Source organism: Strix aluco, chromosome 9 (assembly GCF_031877795.1).
Source record: "Strix aluco isolate bStrAlu1 chromosome 9, bStrAlu1.hap1, whole genome shotgun sequence".
Classification (NCBI taxonomy): domain Eukaryota; kingdom Metazoa; phylum Chordata; class Aves; order Strigiformes; family Strigidae; genus Strix; species Strix aluco.
This window is the reverse complement of record NC_133939.1, coordinates 24,225,046-24,245,773: the sequence shown is the minus strand read 5'-3', so window position 1 is coordinate 24,245,773 and position 20,728 is coordinate 24,225,046. Positions and strand designations below refer to the sequence as shown.

The 20,728-nt window shown below is 34.2% G+C and overlaps 1 protein-coding gene across 1 annotated transcript in view; it reads left to right on the top strand.

Moving 5' to 3' along the window:
- NAALADL2 (N-acetylated alpha-linked acidic dipeptidase like 2) overlaps window positions 1–20,728 on the top strand; it is a 489,903-nt gene that overhangs the window by 363,769 nt on the left and 105,406 nt on the right. Inside the window, exons 8-10 of the mRNA XM_074834594.1 lie at window positions 2,797–2,889; window positions 7,329–7,534; window positions 9,040–9,159. Coding sequence (XP_074690695.1) covers window positions 2,797–2,889; window positions 7,329–7,534; window positions 9,040–9,159 — 419 coding nt within the window. The remainder of the gene's footprint in view (window positions 1–2,796; window positions 2,890–7,328; window positions 7,535–9,039; window positions 9,160–20,728) is intronic.

The window sequence follows — 20,728 nt, the reverse complement described above, 5'->3', positions numbered from 1 at the left end:
GCATCTGATATTACTTTAAAGCCTTTAAAATCGGGCTCAAGTTTATATTCCTCTATGTTGGCATGAACTTGGGATAAGGTTAAAAGCAAAAAAAGAAATAAAACATACCACATTTTACAGGCTACAAGTAAGAGTTCTGCTCATCTGAAGTTCTAAAATTGTCAGTCAAATGAGTGTGAAATAACCATGCATTTCTAAAAAAACCCTGTGTAATTGTAAGAGAAGGTAGTCATTTGGTATTAGAATTTACAGATTTCAAGTCAAGAAATAAAAAATATTGACGATAAATATTTTTTTGCTCTTCTATTTAGGAAGTAGCTTTTGACTTACATAAACTTAAAGAGTATCCCAAATAATATTAAGCTAAAGTCTCCTCATAGTTTTCCAGAGAATACACAAAAAAAGAAAGTTGTCAAGATCTTTAAAATATAGCATTAATAAGAGAGGTTTGTTGTCAGAACTGTTTAAGGGGGATTAAATTTCGTTTCTGCTGTATACTCCAAAGAGTACTTTCAGCCTTTTCATCTGGTGTACTAAGCCTTTAAGCCCAAGTCACTTTAAGCTGACTACTGTGTTACATGACTATTAACTCGAATATCTGATTCCAGAATATGTGTATTACCAGAAGTTAATTTTCTATTTCTTTATTGTCAGTTGAAGGCTGGATAGCTGATGTCGATTAAAGAAAAACAGTTCAGTCAGTTGTCTTCAAAAGGATTTATCTTCTTTAGTCTGAAAGGGGGCCTAAAGAAATATATATTTAAAGTGTTGTAGGGTTAAAAAAGGAAAAGAAATCAGTTTACCTTGAAAATCTTTAAGCAGAGTAAATTGGCTCTAGAATGGTTGTAGGTGAGAAAGAAGTAACTTGCATAGTCACATTTAAACTGCTTAATCAACATGGATGCCATGAGCTGTTTTCACATTGTTTTAAAAGACCTAAAAAAGAATGTAGGTGGCAGTACAGTGGAACCATTTGGATTAATATATATTTTTTTAATGATTTTTTTTTTTTTACATCCTAGAATAGTATCTGTAGATTTATAGAACAAACGCAATTCATCATCACATGGTGTTAATGAACCTTACAGTAGCTTACAGCAGGGCAAAGTTAATTACAACTCGAACCCTAACACATGCATGACAGATCAAAATATTAACTTACTGTGATTGATTATTGCAAAATAGTGTGGTGTGGGTTATTTCTAATTAACCGTGGTTGACTTGCATTTCCTTTGCTTTTGCTGGAAAGCAACCGTAGAGTTGTCACATAGAGGACACATCTGTTGATAACGCAGGTTTTGTCTGCCTAAGAAGTAGAATAAATATTGCTAGTACATTTTTTTAAAACAAAGACAGATCCTAGCAGTTGGTTTGCTTTTTTCAAATATCAATGAAGACTAGTAAATGAAAATATATTGGATTTTATTTTAAGTGCATTTTAAAGTAAATTTACCAGATGAAGTACCAGCAAATGAACCTTGAAGAACAGTGTCATAGAGATCTATTGGTTTTATTTTACATGTTGCAGTAAACTCCCCACTTGCATATTCCGGACATCTCGGAAAACAAAGCCAGGAAACAAACTGTTAGAAATACATCTGTGGGAGGATAATAGCCTGGGAGATAGAGAGCAAAATGATCCGTGGAATATTTTAATTTTGGTCTGTGACAGTTGGGATATGGACACTGAAGAATTCTGGCTCAAAGACGCCTTTAAACGCAGGTCTGTCATGGGAGTGATACAGCACTCGAGATGTCAGAGAACCTCCCTGAAGGTCTAGGATGACACAGTGGTGGTTGTCAGACAATTGCTAACATTTAATTTAGAGCGGTTTAAGACATTTTCACTTTTCTCATATAGAAGTTATGACCTTTCAGATGAGATGAATGTTAATACAGTCTATTACAATCCAAACAAAACATTTTAAAAGGTATCAGCAGCTCCCTGTAGTTGGTTGTTTTGTTTCCATTGCCACAAACTGCAGGAGTTTGTATGGTTAGTGTGTTCCACCTGGGGGACAGAGGGAATGACAGTAATTCTCAGAAAAGGACAGTTAATTTTTTTTAAGCTAATTTAACTCAGACATTTACTTTTCTCTGGCTTTATCCTGTGCTAAAATTTCAACTGTCATAGCAATACTGGCAAATCCCTTACATTTTAGCAGGTTTTGGAATTTTTCTGCGTTTGTATTTACACCATTTCCTCAGCTGATATCGGCTAAGCCAACAAAAGCTGTCTTCTGTTGGCATGAGTTCACAAGTATATCACCAAAGGGTATGCTGGCAAAGTGATGAGTAATGCAGAGGTCTAAATTTTCCCATCTGATTTAGTGTAGGGGCTTTTCTCCAGATGAATAGTGTAATATAAACCAGGTATAAATTTGTGAATGTTATTGAAAGATTGACCTGGGCGAAGGATTAGGTGAGAAAAACCTATAAAGATTAAGACAAATTTCCTTATCATAGAATTATGTAGCTCTTAGTGTTTTAATTTTTTTTTTTTTCTGTTGTATTCTGGCAGCATTTATTGGGTGAATTGAATGATCTTTTAACTCAAGGAGTAGAGATCTCTTTTGATATTCTAGCTTTGAACTCCATTGCTAAAATGGGACTAAGAAAATAATGTCATATTTCATGTTTTAATCTCTGGTTCCTCTTCAGTATCTATTTTTTTCTTAATTTTTACCTTTTTTTTTTTTTTAATGTGTAAGGAATTTATATCTGTGGCCTGTAGATTTCTTGGCTGCATAAACAAGTTTAACATTTTCTTTTTTTATTCTTCTTATGTTTTAACAGGCAAAAAAGTAATCAGTCTGAATATTCAGTCAGTCACATCTTACAAGACAATTTCTAATGTTATTGGATATTTAAAAGGAACTGTATTTCCTGGTAAGTAGTCCTTCATAATTTGTATCGATTATTTGTTTCATGATGGCTGGGAGTCATAGCTGGGATCAGGATTTTATTTTGCCAGATAATGCACTAATACAGAGGAAGGAGAGAGCCTTTGTTGTTGTCAGTTTGTGATTTGATTAACGACAAAACAGAACATAAAGGTTAAAAAGCGAATGAGCTCAAGAGGATGTTATAGTTAAAATAAGCGTATTTTTACACAACAAGCAGGAATTACAGGTAGACCATAGAGAATATTTATACCAAGTAACTACGTTGGTGATTTTAATTTTAGGGTGTACTGTATTGCATGATTTGAATTAATAAACAAGCTGTCTATACAACTTTAGAAAAGGTTTTTATTTTTTTCCTGTTAACAGAATTTTGAGAGAAATAAAACTCTGCTTCAAGTCCAGAACATCCCTACATATTTCAAGTGTCTCACTGAAACCAAGATGTAGGGCAGCGTGATCTCTGGCTTAGTGAAGAATCTAATATCAAGTGTGATTATAATGTACAAAAATCTGTGACGAAGTTATTAATCACACTTGCTGCAGCCTTACTTTGTGTTACAATCATGCCTTAAGCTAGTTTTCTACAAGTCTATGAATAGTAATTACTGTTCTGTATGTCTAAGAACTAAACAATAAGGTTCTGTGTGCAACTGTGACGTAAACCACAAAGCCCGTCCCTCCTTCATCGTTGTACATAGATAATACAATAATCGGGACATCATAGGAATGACGATCGTTTTGAGTTTATTCTGTCTGCAGGTGAATTTGCTTGAAAGTTGAAGGGTTTCTGCAACATGAATGAACACTGTTGCTGGTTACTTACATAGTGCAAAATGTTGTAGACCCAGTCCAATTTCTAATGTATAGATGGCATCATCATCAAAACATCATCACAGTTGCCTTGCTTAATACTCTTTTATTAGGTTCAGAAGAAAGGCTGCAAATTTATCTACAGTCCCTTAGGAACTGGGCCAGTCATTTCATATTTTAAGTGATGGACTGAAGGAGGTAGAGAAGATTTAAGTTTACTCCTGTTGGTGAAAAGACAACTCAGTTTTGTGTGTACAGAATGCTGTACTTTTCACCAGAACAATTTTTTTTTTACACAATATATTAGCACAGTGAATTAAATTTCAGTAAAGGATTAAATTTCCTTCAAGAATTTGAAGTTACTGGTCTATTATTGCTAGTGTTTTGCAAATAGCTGTCATGGAGTTTGAAAGGTAGAAATTGCCATGTTTAGACATACTGTCTACTGAATTGTGAAACAGAAGCAAGACAAATAATAAAAAGCATGCATCAGTTTCTGTTTAATAAACTCTACCTTCTCTATACCTGAATTTTTCATCTTATTATTGTATTCTTGTTTAGAAGCTACTTTTTATAGGTATGTCAGTATATGCTTATCTTTAAGAATTTAAGGATATATAATCAAGTGAAGTCAACAGCAGTACCTAGATGCCAACAGTTTGTCCTGTAAATGTCTTGCTGAACAAGGGCCATAGCAACTGGCTTCTAATGTAGGCACAAGTTAAACATGTAATGCACCATGGATAACATTTTGTACAGAGACAATGTTAAACCTTTATTTGTTTCTCTGCTCTTCCTGGTGGATAGTATAGCCATGCTCTCTCAACTGATTTGAATACTTGATGTTTTCATGGAATTGATTCTCTGTCATTTTGATGGGCTTTTGCTAGTTTCATACACTTGAAACATTCACTTTTATGTTCCCAGAAATGCAGAAAGAAAGCAAAATTGATTTTTAGTGCTTAATGAAATCACCAAGGGTGCATCTCGGTTTTTGTTTTGTTTTTTTTTTTGCTTAAAGGCCTGCTAACACATGCACAACAACACATCTATGTAATGGTGATTTTATTTGACATGTGATCTGTGGAGTAACAATGAGCATCTGAAATCCAACCAAGATATTAAAAGATTTAGGAGCAGAGGAAGTGTGATAGTTGGTAGCTTTTTAAAACACGAAAAATATAACACTGGTTTTGTAGCTCTATTGCACATGGTTGAAAATGGGATGTATAACAAGAGAAGACAGTATAAAGACTCCTTTTTTAATGATAAATCCCTGTCACTATCTGAACTACCCTGAACATTATCCCATCTGATCACTTTCAAAAGTATCGAATGGATATTTTTTTCTCTATCTCTAGTCCTTTCTTTCTCTTTTTTCTTACCATGTGATCTCTTTCTCTACATGCTTCAGCAAATGGTTATGAGAAAGGACAGCTGCTGCCTCTGTAAGCATGACCATCCTTTCTCCTATGCTTTTCCTATAGTCATTTGCTTCAGGGTATTGCCTCTATTCAAGAGGGAGAGATGTGCAAATATGAAGAATTTCAAAGGAGGCACCAGCTGTTATGTTTTACCCCTGTTCATTCAGCTGGCATCTCCTACAGTAAGTTGCTGCTTGCAGCTTTCTTCTCCATCAAAATGTCCTATACCATTTTACATAAGATCTCTTTACACTCCCCTTCACATACACTGTTCACAGACTGAACAGAGGTTATAGTATGAGGCAAGCATTGATCCTGTCTGATCACCCTGTGTTAGTGGCACTTTCTCTAATGACCTAGAAGTCTGTAAGGCCATTTATTTTTGTTCCCAACTCCTAACATTAAGTGACTTCAAGATGCTATGATTTTTCACTGTCAGTGCAACCTATAATTAAATGTCTCATGATGCAACACATAAGTTGCAAAATTATGTGATTTAGATTGCATTTTGTTACATTAAATTATTATGTACACTTAGATTTACATTTTGCATATCTGCTTTTAGAAAGAAATTTTCACTTACATACCTATACAAACCCCAAGCAGTTGATTGAAAATGTTGGTTTATAGGTACATAACAGATCCCCTGTTTGAAAAGCATTTTTGATTCCTTGTGAGACAACATTGCCATGTATTTTGTTGAACAAAACTGATAAAAGTCCAGTTTGGTAGAGAATGGTTTTATAATGAAAGCATCTTTGGTGTTCAGTTAAAATTGTTTCTAGGCAGCAGTGACTACAAAAAATACTGAGGAGCAGATATTTCATTTTATAAGCTACTATGAAATGTGGGCATTTTACCACTTATGTGTTGCTACATTCCAGTGTACTGACAACAGTGAAGAATGAATCCCCTTGGATAAAGAAAGAAAACCAAAACTTGTTGAACTTTTTGGAACCAAAATGACACCCCGAGACTGTTGTGGATCTGTCATCACTATCAATTCTTCTGTTATCAATTCTTCTGTTCACTACCAGTAACCTGAAATATGGAAAGAACACCTCTAAAAATCTAGATCTGGACCAGAAAAAGACACTACTAAATATCAGAACACAACCAGTAAGCAATCCTTCAAAGAGGCTTTGGTTGTGAATTCATCTCACGCAGAAGGTCTAATAGTTTAATGAGTCATTCAGCGTAACTCTGTTTAGACTTCTTGACACGAGTCAGTCACACTAGTCATTCATGTTGTTTCATACCACATCATCCTTTTGGAACACAATAAGGTCTTTACACTTGTGAGTTAGCAGTTGGATTATATATTATGCCTTGAGAGATGAAGATTTCATTTAATTTCTCTGAAAAAAATTGTGGGTTTTTTTCGGGATAACCATAGGCATGTTCTTTATTCCAGGTTGAAACTTCTTGCTTTTCATTTTATAAAATACTTTCTTTCAATATCATCAAAGTTGCTAGGTCTGACTTACCGTTTCTGTATCATTCATTATCTCTATTCCTCTGTCATGTCTCCTCTCTAAACCTGCAGTCCAGGTCTTTTCAGTGTCTCCTTACATGGAAGTCTAAGTCCTGATATATAACCGTTCTGGTTACCAGCTTCTCAACTGCTGTTTCTGCAATGTCTTATTTGAGATAGGGTGGTGAGCACTGAACACAGTCTTCCAGGTGAGGGAGTACTAATACTTTGTGTATTTTTTCTATGTTTCTCATTGTACTACCACACTTTTTGTTTTCTTTTTGGACACTAGTATTTATTGAAGGTGGAGTTTCCTGCTTATTCATTTGTGTTTTTTCATAACACTCTAATGTGAGCGTGGAACTTTATTAGATTATCTATATGATGAAGTCCTGGCTGTAAAAATGGTATATATCAGATTTGTAAGAAGGGAGAGTAATAAGCAAACAATGAAGACAAGGGCACAGGGATTAAATTAGGAAAGTATATACATATCATTATTTACTAGTTTATTTTTAAGTAGTATTCACAGTTTTATATATTTGTGTAATTGTCTTGCACATGATTGTATGAATTTTTGTTGACAGCATTGTGTTGTATAAATGACATTGCAGACTACTAATACAGTTCATTTTTTAGGTTTTTTTTAAGTTCTTAGTTCTTCTATCCAGAAGAAATAAGATTCTCTTGTCTGTCTTTTTTTTCACATTTCAGACAGATACATCATCATTGGTAGTCATCACAACGGTTTGAACACTTACGGTGGACAAGAATGGGCCAGTAGCACAGCTATCATCACGGCATTTATACAAGCCTTGATGTTGAAGGTTAGGAGAGGCTGGAGACCTGACCGGACCATTGTTTTCTGCTCATGGGGAGGAACATCTTTTGGGAACATTGGTTCCTATGAATGGGCGGAGGTAAAATAATTTTAGAAGGACTCATTGCAGTAATGATTGCTTTTGTTGAAAGCATGAAAACCATATGCAATCACCACATAGAAATAATGGTGCATTAACTGGTCTGTGATGTCTGTCTGTGTACATTCGTGTACTCCATAGAAAATGCAGTGAAAGCATCTATACAGGCAGTTCCTGTGGAACAGAACATGTGTGATAATGAGATGGCAAGTTGTTTCCATAGCTGTAAAGGTCGTGTGTACAACACCTTTGTGAGCTGATTCCCCTCCCTAATTCAGCAGAGGACTGTAAAGGAGGGCATTGCCAGAATTTGGTGGAGGGGGAAGAACCTCAAGGAAGACCTAGGCCCAGGAATAGCTTTTCCTCCTTCTTGGGGGTTCAACAATTACTGATTCTGAATTGATAGGCGTTGCTGTGGGGAGAATGGAATGAAGCACATACTGAATGAACTGTACTTTGGTTTACATAAACATTTCAGTGTCTCCATAGCTAGTGCTGATTCACTTTTCACATATTTGTGTTAAGGAGTTAGATACAATCTGACACAGACAATTTCTTGGGCTCTTACTTTCAAGAGAATAAAACTCAGCTTATTGAAGGAAAATACCCCATCAGATTACTGTTGGTCATGTATGATTACAGTGGACTTCAGTTGATAAATTAAAGGAATAACTAGCAGAGAGGTTCATGGCTACTGAATCAAAACAGTACATAAAATGAAGGGTTAATGAAGAGTTAATTGCTTTTTATCCTACGTGAGAAGCAACTAGCTCTCGTTGAAGTTTCATACTGCCAACATGATTATTCTTCAGAAACAAGAGCGGGTGAAAAAATCAAATTGAAAAGATCCAAGCTGGAAGCAAAATTTGTTTAGTTCCACTTCAAGTCAGCTTTACATCAGACGTAATTGCGTTACACCCCTTCTGTTCAATATAAAGAGCCACTTCACGCAAGGAGTAACTCATTACTGAGAAGGCAAAGGGAATCTTTTTTAAAGAGATATAATAATTGGAACAGTTTGTACATACTGTTTTTGTAATCTGAAAAATAATAAAATGAAAACGCTGGAAAAGTTATGCGATTCAAATCTGAATTTGGTCTTTAAAAATTTGAGTACATTTAACTGTTGATAATGATTGCTTTTGAAGTTTGTTTTCTGTTAAGCATAAGTTTAAAAGGCCATCACATTTTCTCACACTATGTTTTCATTGTTTCATTTTTGGCCTTACAAGTGTCACTTTTAATTCCTCCCGGGCCTGTTTGCATTTTGTTGATATGATGTGTGAAATGAAATTATGACTTCTGCTATATAGAAAAATAATACTAAGATACCTTTCAAAGTTCTTAACAGCGTATTGTAAGAAGTAGTAGTTAAGTAATACTTAGGGAATCACAGTGGACAAAAACATAGGGTGCAGTTTTTCCGTAGAAGGAACCACAAGAACAAAACACAGTCTTAATTATAATCATGCATAGTAATAACCATTGCTCTGCTTATGTTGTAGGATCTCAAGAGAGTTCTTCAAAGAAATGTTGTGGCTTACATTAGCCTCCATAATCCAGTCAGAGGCAACTCAACTTTACACCCTGTTGCATCCCCTTCTCTTCAGCAACTGGCAGCAGAGGTTAGAAATAAAATATTTCCTTTCACAAGTGGTTTATGAGGTTACATGGTTAACCCCCTTGATGGCGGTTGGTTTTAAATAGCTCTAGGTAGAGGTTGATTTGTTTAAGTATTTTAACCTCACAAATACACATGAACCGTTTTCACTGAGTAAGCAGGTTAAATTTTATTTAAAAAAATTACAAGGTGTATTAAGAGTCTGGAAAGAATAACTTATTTCAACAGCTCATTATACCAAACCTCACCGTACTTGCATACCCTGCAGCTTTTTCACCCCTTGGCAGCTTTAAAGTAACATATTTTTTATTCTTCAGCACAAAGCACATTTTTCTCTTCCTAATCTGATCTTTCCAGACTGTTTCTCAATTTGCATTTAGACCTGTATATTTACCAGATGTAACGTGACACACAGGGAGAGTATTACTCTCACTATAACAAATACTGTCTAAAGTAAGCATGTCAGGTTCAGTGCTAAGCTACGCCTTTGTATCTAGTGTACAGTCAGAGTATTCTGTAGTTATGATGGTGTAAGTGCACATTGGCTTTAAACTAATGACCTTACTGCCATTTCTGAGGTTGCTTTTGTTAATATTTACAATGAATTGAAAATAATATAAGGTACATACTAAATGATAAAAACAGTTTAAAGTGGTGTGCATAAAATGGAGTTCAATTTGACTTTCATAAAGTATGCTTTTTAGATGTTTTTTCTATAAATTTGCCAAGCTAATACTCATTAGGTTATTCTGATGTTTCTTTGACTTGCCTCTGAAGCATTTGGTACTGAACACTGCTCAGAGTAGCATCTTGAATTAAATGGAGTTTAAGACTGATCTTACTTGGCAGTTGTTGTCCAACTAAGTTAGTAAAGTTGTATCAGTCAAACTGCTTCTTAGCATGTTTCAATCACTTCTGTCCAGTGATCAGGTGGTAATTTCCTCATGGAAAGGATCTGGTTTATTCTGTGTAGGTATTGTGACAAATGCAATGCAAAATCATTTATTTTCAGGGAAAAAGGCTTTTATTTCTGGAAAACTATTTACAATGTTATATATATGAGTCTACAGGTGTTATGGATTTGTCAATTAAAATTTTATTCTAAGTTTTATACTATATATATACACTAAAATACTATTCTGATAGGTTGCTAGCCTTTTGCTAACCTATTGGTGTTTGCAGTCCTATCTCCATGAAAACAGGTATTTGCCATTTAAAGAACTAAATTTATTACGTTCTGTCCTTGAGCTATTTATTTTTTTCTCATTTTGTTTCTTTGACTTCATACTATGATCCATGGCAGTGATCTGAAAACTGTAAACTGTCTGGAGCTGTGCAGCAGACACTTTCTTTATTGATATTTATCACTTTCTTAAGATTTAATTCTTTTATTCTAATAAATGCCATATTAGTAAGAGTGTTACAATCATGCCCTCTATTTTGGAGAGAAAGCAAAGGAAATCTCTTTTTCAATTCCACTTTATTTCCATGATGTATTTGGGTGTGATGTTGCAATATTTTGTAATTCTTGTTGTAATAGCAATTGTATCCTATCCAGTAGTACGGACACAGCCTCTCTTAGCAGTCCTGCCATGCACCAGTTAATTAGTTAACAGTCGGTAAAACATGACTAGAACTTCATTTTTTTTTCTTTCAGTAGACACCCTCCATCTCACCTCTAATTCTTCAGTGGCTAAGGCTTCATTATTGAGCTTGTATCCATTTTGCATGTTTACCCTGAAGCCCCTTTTAAAAAGGACAGGACAAAATGCATGTGAGGCAATCTGTATAGTTTTGGGGTTTTTTTGGAGAATATTATTGGTAATTAATGCAACTGTCATACAGTTTGTGACATTAAAAAGATTTGTAGGAATTATTGCTTCCAAATGCTGGCTAGATTTCTGAATTCATGTCAAATATATTGACAGTGATGGAAGAGCCCAGCACAGATCTTCATTTGTTCCCATGGGTACTCACAATTTGTTATGTGTCTAGGAGATTGTCTCTGTAAGACTAGTCTACTTATAAAGAATATTGATATTACTTCCAGCACTTTCCAAGAAGACAATCTAATTACAGATTACCTCAAAATTATGATAGTGCAAATGGCCTAAGATGTGACTTTTTAGACCTCATCTCATCTTGAAGAAACTGTGAGTCCGGTCATACGAGATTCTTGTTAACAGGTGGAGGTTCCGAAGAAGTGCTTAAAAAGTCCAGTGACAGACAAGGATCATTTTAATTTGTAAGAGTAATTATCTGAAATTAGGTTTGTTAGAACAGAAAAGAAGGTGAAACAGGAATTTAAAATTAATAATATCAATCCATTTTAAAATGAAATGAGAAAATAGCCAGTCCAATTTAGTAAGATAGAAACTTTCCATAAATTGTGGATACGTGGAAGATACCACACTGTCCCTTTGGATTCAATGGTAAAACATGCTTCCATTTTTAAACCACAGCAAAAGAGACCAGCTTGCAGTATTTTTCCTATTCCTAAACAGTGTTGCAACAATGTTTTGAGCAGGGGGAGATGAAGGTCTGCTCACCATTTGCACTAAGGACAGAGTTGGGTTTTGTTCAGTGCTCACTATTGTGCTAAAATTGTGGGCATTCCATCTAGTAAAACAGAGGAAGAATGTTTTCTAGGGACAATTAGTGCTTGTTACAAATGCCTATGAATGTTGTGTTAGGATTCTAGGGAAAACAATGAAAAACTGTAGTTTGTCCTGTGAAAGAAAACTCGAGTAAAAATCGCACTAAATGAAGAGCACTTCTTGAGTGCTACAAGGACCATAGCTTACAGAGATCTGTGGGGAAATGGCAAAGTGAAACAGGCAAATGCATACAACAGTGTTTACATCCTGTGCTGTAAATATGTGGCTTTTCTAAAATAAAATTTTGGATACTTGCTAATCACTGCAGCTTCCAAAACACACTTTTTTTTCCTTAATTTCTGGAAGCTGTGGGAAAAGTAGGGAAGAAATTTTAGCTGAGATGTGGTTTGTATGAATTTTCTAGACTTACCAATAAAAAAAAGAATCACAAACCTGATGAGTTGTCTACTGTGTGAGATCTGGTGGTCAGGTAGGGAATAGGATAAGTGCTTGGCTAATTCACAGAGACCATGACTTCTCTAAAGATGTTTTATATAAAGGGATTACATCTTTATTTTAGTTGCAGGTTTCAAAAGGGAGCCACATAAGCAGTCTGCAAATAATAATTTTATGTACTTATCGGTGGATTCAGTGGGATTCCAGTTGAAACACCAAATTACACGAAGTTAATTCAAATATTTGGATTAATTAAGTAAAGAGGAAGTCAAACAATTCTGAGACCTTGACATATTTAATTCAAATCTTTTTTTATATAACTACGCTAATTAGTGTCCACAAAAACAAGAGGGAAATACTGCCAAGTTATGTTTTTGCCTACTATTATATTGTAAGGAAAATGATTGTTAATTCACTTGCTCAGTTAGTGAATCATGATTTGTTGGCAGAGAGTCATTGGTAAATTGGTTTTGTTTGATACTGGAATTCATTCTCTGTAAATAAGGCCATTAATGAATTTTTCTATAATTAACATTCCACAAGTAAAAAAGTTGTTATGAAACATAAATTAATTGCTGTTTTCTTTTAACTGATTGTATGACCACCGCTGATCAGATTCCAGGTCTGCTGTTATTGCTGAACCCAAGAAAACTTACTGCTCCTTTCTCCCAAGGAAAAGAACCATTTAAAGCTATCAAAGAATGTATTAAAAATTACTGTACCAAGTACTGTTCTAAGCTAATTATCAGTATTTGATTCTATTAGTGGAATAAAAGCCATAAACCATCTTTACATTTAAAGGTGGTGTTATTGACAGAAAACTATCTTTCTTTTTCAAGTAGAACCAAAGATAAACTTCTGTATAGATGATTGCTACTATTATTTCTTGATTTTTTTTTTTTTAGGAAAAGTCTTAAATTAATGTCAGCATTGATTCTTTTCTTCCAAATTCTATGGGTTCATCATTTCTTTTGTTTTACCTTCAGCATTTAATAATGGATCTCCAAGCCTCATATATCAGTAGGTTGTAAAGAAAAAAAAAAAATTAAAATATTTGAATTGCTTGTTGTACAATGTATAACAGAAGATTCTAGCTTTCCCATGAATTTTCAATCTTTACTTGTTTATAGTGTTATAATTGATTGCTAGTGTTACTTTTTACGTTCGTGTTGAGAACCAAAATAATCTTTTTGAGAATCAGAAGTTTCTGCTGTCAATGCCTTTCTCAGGAATTCATAACGATGTTAAAAGGATGCTGTTAATATAGACAATACTTCATTGCCAGCTCTATTAAACTCATTAAGATGCTGCTTCTCCAGTGTGAAAAGCAAAGTTTCATTTAATGATGGGTTTGATCTTGGAGTTGAAGCAGGTACTTTGCATCTGTGAATAATATTTTGATAAAATGTTGCTTTGTCCACTCTTGAATATGTTTTCACTCTTTCTCCAAATTAAACAATTTTAATAGATAAATGCTGATTCAGACAGTGGATAATCATTTAAACCTACTTATACATATTGATGTTATGAAAAGACTATTGCTGTTAACCATGGGGAAAAAAAGTTTGTTAGCAAGGAAGAATACAAATGAACTAGTTTTTATGCTGTGATCTTATTGGGGATCTGCCAATAGTCCTTTTTTTCTAACAAATCAAGCTTTCTGCTTCCATGTCCTTTCCTGTCTTTAGGAAATTAAGATATTAAGTTCTGCTAGAAGCATAAAAGATGTATATTTTCAGCAGGATTTTTTTGTTTTGAAATACAAGTGTCAACTTTGATAGCCATTGTAGATAAAATTGAAGAAATCTGGGCATTTTATTATCTTTAAATGTAGTGCTGGAGTATGGGACATTTCAGTAATTCTTTATCTGCTGTAGAATGGATTTTGGTTCTAGGCTTCTAATGTCCAATCTAATTAAAACTGTCTAATGTAATAAGCTGTACTACATACTGACATTGTTTTTTGCTTCCAGAGACTTTTTCCAGACTACAGTATTAGAAAAGTTGAGTTCAGTTCTGTCTAAATATTCCTTTGCTTAATTTAATCTTATTGTTCCTGGTTATTTACCTTCAGAACTGACTTTTTCATGATAATGAAGACATTTTCTTAGTGATCAAAAACCTTCCATGTAGAGAGTTTTAAATATTTTAAATTTTCTACATAAACACAAATCACTGAAAAGTTTCTCTCACTGTTTTTTCTAACCATTAACAACTGTGGTGTTAAATAAAATTGACTTAGTAACTATAAGGTATACAACACCAATAGCACACAGGAAAACAAGGCATGTGAAAAAATGAAGTGTATAGTAAAATAACCATTAAAAAACCCCATCTTTAAATCAAAATAAAATTAAATGAGAATTAAAGCTACATTGTGTCATTTCGCTCATACCGGTTACAGCCACACATTCCTTACTTTTGCATGTGACAGAAAAAGAATCAAAATTTTGTGCAGCACAGCACACTTTCTAGTTTGCAGATCAATATGGGAAAAAAAATGCATCTGAATAATGAAAAGCAGATGATTTATTTGTCACATAATAAAAAGGGTGAAATATTTTAAGTAATGTGATATTTAACCTGGCCAAATATTAGATACATATTTTTTTGGTAGTAAGATACCGCCTTTCTACGTGTGCTAACCTCGTGTTCTGAGAATGGGAAGTTTTAAAGTGCTCTGAAACACCATTACTTGCTCTATCTCAGTATATCTTCTAGCTGTGGTTATTCTTTAGACAAGCATGAAGATGTTTATGTTATGAAGAGCTATGTCTTTAAAAGATTTACCAGGATTTTCTATCATAAAATTGCATTCTATTTCATATGGTCCTAACCAGGTCACATATTGAGAAGTCTGAGGAATAGGAAGAACAATAGATTTGTAGACACCTGGGAAGGCTGGTGGGGTGTTTTTGTTATGCTATTTCTCCCAGGAAGAGTAAAATTGTATCTGTAGAATACTAAACCATGAACTGACATGAAAGCATTGACCTGAGCCACACTGGGAAATGGGCATAGTAAACAGTATGGAATTCCTGCTCATGCTGATAGATCTTGAGCTTGGAAGTTCTCTTTTAACCTGGGCCCTTCTCACGCATGCATAGAGGACTCTTCTGTGGTTTTTAGTGTTCAGATTCACCAGCAGGTCCTGCAGGATCTGTTAGGCATGCTCAGCGAATGTAGTTGCACTACATGTATCAGTTTAGTGGCTGTTACTTTCTGAACTGATAATAAGCTGGCTTTGTTTAGTGCTTGATCATTCATATATTTATTAGGTGAAATTATATTTGAAATAGACTTGAGTAACAAGGTTATAACTTGAATGGTTAAAGTTACGGTGATGTTATATTTTGGTTACATGCTTGTCTTCTAGTACCCAGGGGTGTTTACATCTTAACCTCATAAATTTGTCACCCAAAGTGTTCCTTTAATTTCAGTGTTGGTGCAGTTACATTTCTTATGTGTCAAAACAAAAACCTGATTCTTCTAAGGTGGTTAATTGAATTTCTGTGTCTATTCTATAGACATAAATATATAATAAATACCCACATTTGGTATAAGAAAAAAAAGACCAAAAAAAACCCAAACAAAAACACCTGACTGGTTCAGTGTTAGTCATCCAAATGAAGAAAAAAATAATCTTAAAATTTAGGTTTAGGCATATTTGGTGACAAGAACTTAGTAAAAGCCTGCAATGAGTTCTTTGGATCCAGAAGTTTGTGATGGCTAGACTATGCATGCCAAATAAAAAGGAAATTGTATATAGTGATTCAAGAAGTGAGGAAAAACATTCCATATCTATTTAAGGCTATCATAGCTTGAATAATCACAAACATCAACTTGAACTATTCTACGGGTTCCCCGTTCATTCATTTTTCACGCCCTATTCATCTGTTCACCAGAATATTCTGGTGGTGGTGTCTTGTTCAGTGTGAAAAACTACTAAAAAGGGCTAGAATGGATGTTATCAGGACACTTCATAAACTGGAAATTTGGATTACCAGGAAATTTCAAAAGTAATTTCAAGCCAATGCAATATATGTGAAAAATCTCTGTATTTTCTGAATTATTCATGAGGTTTTAATCAGTAATGTAGCCGAGTTGCATATTTGTTTCATGAGTCAAAGCATAATTCCCATATTATTACTACTCCTGTCTGTAAGTGCACACAGAATGTGACTTCACTGAATATAATTTTACAACTGATAATCTGTGATGTCAGGAAAAGAAGAAATGCAGGAAATAGTTTTCTTGAAGTTTCCGCAAAAGCTTTCTTTTGGCAGGTAAAAGGTCATGCAGTGCTAACATTTGTCTCTTGAGGGAGCCTTGAAAGTGATTTCAAAACCTGTTTAGTAGCAATCTATTTTAAGACTTTAATGCTTAGGCTCTTTCTCATGAAGAGCCTTCTAACATTTAGGAGAGATGCTAAATTCTCAACTTCGTATCATGTCTCCCTCTTCTTGATTAGATTTGTTCTTGTGTAATTACTTGAAGAAGGCTGAATGTTCTACCTTCAGTAGGAAATGTGGCATTAGAAGAGGGGAATTCTCTGAAAACAAACACCAAAAAAAAGATCAAGTTGGAAACTAGCTTCCTCTGAGTTTTAACATGTTCAGTTTTTTTCTCTTAACGTGAGAATGATCAAATGTAATTTTAGGTGTAAAGATTTTAAAAAAGCTGCAGATCAAGTTCTAATTTACTGCTATTGATTTTTTTCCATGCGTTTTTGAGTATTCCTAGAAAATTGTTTTGTTCTGTGTCTGAATGGAAAAGAAAAACAGTATTTATTAGTAAGATTAATAAAAAACTCATGGGTTTGTGTGAATAGAGATTTAGATTGTCTTCCTGCTGTTTCATATATTACCAGAGTCTGTGGTGGCCAAGGAATGGATTTACTGTATTCTGGCTAACTAGAATTTTCGAATCGCCTACTAAATTTTGGTTAATGCAATCTGGAGTCCAAAAATATGTCTAAACAATTGTGGAAAAGTTATCCACATTTTCTACCACTGCTAGTTATTTAATAAGTATGTTATCAAATCTCAGTAATGCTCAAATATCTTTTAAAGTTTCTGGCATGAAATGGACAAGTGTCATGTATATTTTTTAAAATCCTGTAAGTTTAGCACATTTCATACTTTTGTCAAAAAATTAAAGAGGTTGAAATTCAGTAGAAAAGTAGTAATTTAGGCTACTAGGCAACATACAAAATTAATATAAAAATCCTTAAAAGTTGTTTTATTTTTTTCAAGTTGGCACTTGGATGAGGGGAAAATTTGTTTAAGGTCATTTTAACTCTGAAATGATAAAGCTGTAGTCTACCAAGTAATAACTTATGAACAAAAGGGAATATAATGTTATATAGAATAGGCTGATGTGGTAGCTAGTGTACATGAACTCCATAGTAGTGCCATGTTTTTAAATTTTTGTCTTGCATGCTAATTACAAAACATCTTATTTGATCTTAGATTCATTATTTTCAAAAAACTTGTCTTGTATAGTGTATTTTATTGTTTGCATTTTGTTTGCTGCCTCTAGTCTGCTTATCAAGCTTTGTGTAATGATTAGATTTTTATTTAAAACATGTAGCGGTAGTTATTTGCAGTTGTCACTCAAAATATTTAATTAACTCCAAACACCACAAAAGTATCATAAATCTTATTTACAAAATATCTTCAACTAAGCCTGTAAAACAGTTGCCTGCACAGCTAAAATGGAACTGGATGTTCAGAATCGAGGGTGCTTTGGAACCAATTATAATGCAGTAGATACTACTTCAGGGCTCTGGGGGATTGGGGGGGGGTGGGGTGGGGAATCACATAAAATCTTTTTCTCCCTGTAAATTAATGGATCGTTGTAAATGCCACACAAAGATGTAGTTTGCTTGGTTTGTTGGGTTTTTTTTCTATAAAGGAAAAGAGAATTTTATTTTACAGATTCCAAACATAAGGTGTGATTATGTAAAATGTACATACAAATGAATACGTAAAGCACCTTTGATTCAAAAACAAAACTGGGAAGGACTTCAAGCAATCACTTGATCCTCATCCTACTACAAAAAATAAATTTCTGTGATGTGTTTCAGCTTCCAGTCTACAAGATTCTACAACTTTCTCAAATGATCTGTGCTTGTCTTCTATCACACTACTATTTGGAAAATTTTTTTCCTCTATTGAAGTCATTGCAATTGAAGATTAACCCGTCTTTTCCCTTTCTTCCACTCCTGATCTTTATTATTTTTTGCAACAGCCTTTTTACATATTGAACAAAAGTTATCATTATACACAAAAGAAAATTATATACTTTATACACTGAATATCAGTTTCAGATAATTGATACATCTTATTCAAAGTTAGTATGAAATTTGGTGTCTGAAATTAATTGATATGTCCCAGACAAGCAAGTGAAGTCTCTATTAAATCCTGTTTTTGCCAAAGATTACCACTTGAGGCACATTGCACTTCAACTGGTATTTTAGAATGAGCTAAAATGGCAGAATATATGTAAAGTCAATGTGAGTCTTCAGGGAGTCTAATCGGAAAAAAAAATATTAATCTATATTTCATTTTTGTTTGTTGTATGCTTGTATTGCTGCTAAAAACGCAATCCTGATTGGTTATCCAGTGGTTTAATGCCTCTTCAGAGCAAAGGGTACTTGGAATATATCTTTGTAAACCAAGGTAGCTGACTAATGAGTGAACCTGGAATGAAAGGCATTTTAATAAACTAAGCTTAATTAATCTGAGAACAGCATGTCTCATCCAAATGCCTTCTCTCTTCATCTGAATTTCTTTTGTAAAACATTTTTTTTTAATTCTCACCTGTGTGTAAATCTCAGTTTTCCTTTTGATTCTTCTTACATCTTTTTAACAATATTGGTCACTAGGTGTTAGTTTCAGAATTCTGGGACATATCCCCCTTTGCAAAATGGCTTTGTGTTTGCATTTGTGAGTTTTTTCAATCTCATTGTTCTGATAATGGAGGAAAGGTTGAGTGTGGAATTCTAGTTTCACTTGTATTACTATAAAATGCTATAACCCTAATGATTTAAGTATATTTTTCCTGATTTGTACTGTTACAAGACAGAAAAGAATTGGGTCTTGACTTCTGATTTATTTCCCTGTAAGAATTATGGAGCCTTCTGCTTCAACACTAAAAAGTATGGCTTGTATTCTCTATGCAAAGAGCATTACATTTGTGTTGACAGAGCTATGAAAGGCATCTGATCCTGCTCATCAAAAAGTTGTGGTCTTTGGTATCAGCTATTCATAGATAGATGGGTGACACTAGTTATCTTGTGAGTGATAATAGAAATCAATTTGTTTCAAGAGAAGAAAGACTAAAATTAATATGTACACTATATTAGAATTAATTGCAATACTAATCATCTTCCTTTTTACCCTGCTTATAGGGTACTTACATGCTTGTTTTTAACTTCATGTTTTTTTCCTGAATTAGTCTTTCCTCCTACACATGAACAGTTGAGACAAAAGTCAGGTAAGGTAGATGATGTGTGTGGGTATATGTGTTAATTTTAAAACTATCATGGTGGAAACAAGTGTAATAGCATCTCTCTCAGAAGAGAGAAAAGTGATGTAGAGATCCTGAGTGACAGGTAATCAAAACAAGCAATTTTTAAAATCATAGCAGGGCATCCCAATTAGGTTTCTCTATCAGGCATTTTAAATGATTGTGTGCAGAATTGATCAGTTCAACAGTTCTGACAATTGCACATGGCAGCTGGTATTTTTAGGTAATCAACTGAAATCCATACCACATTTTTTGCTACAAAGAAAATAATAGTATATTGCCCTACGTGTTGTTCATTCTTAACCTTTGTATTGATGCCATACATGTGTGTTTTGCTGTCTGGCACCACATACCCGCTTCCCGTTTTTTTTTTAACTGTTTCTGTAAGTATCAGATAGGAGAAGTATCCATATGAACACCCTATTTCTTTTTCTATTTTATTTGATTTTTGGGGTTTTTCTACAAGTGTCAAAATCTGATTCTTACAAAATGAAACACAATCATAGAATTATTATTATCTGAAAGGCTCAGGCGCATATATAAGTTGTTTTGTCTACACAGTGTTTGGGAATGAGGGACAGTGTTTCACTACTTCACTGCTGTTGCTGTGGAATGGAAGATGTTTCTCCTGAAGACAAAGAAAGATACAAGGTTGTCTTAAGGCACAGAGGAAGAAGACAAATGGTTAAGGAGAAAATGTTAGGGTGGCACTTTGCCAGTGCTTCCCTTGGTGTGTGTGTGTGAGGTTAGTTTTTTCCCCTAATAATACAAGGATTACTTGTTTTCATCAGAGGTGTGTCCTGAAGAGCTCATCCTCACTTTGTATTTTAAATTTCTTATTTACTCCATGAATTGAATTTTGCAGCCCTAAGGATGACGAGAAACTCATTAAGGTAGCAAAATTCACTTTTTCTTACTGTTCTGAGAAGTCTGCTTCTGTTCTGGCAGTATCTCCTTATTCTAGGGTTCCTGAAGTAGGTTGTAGGC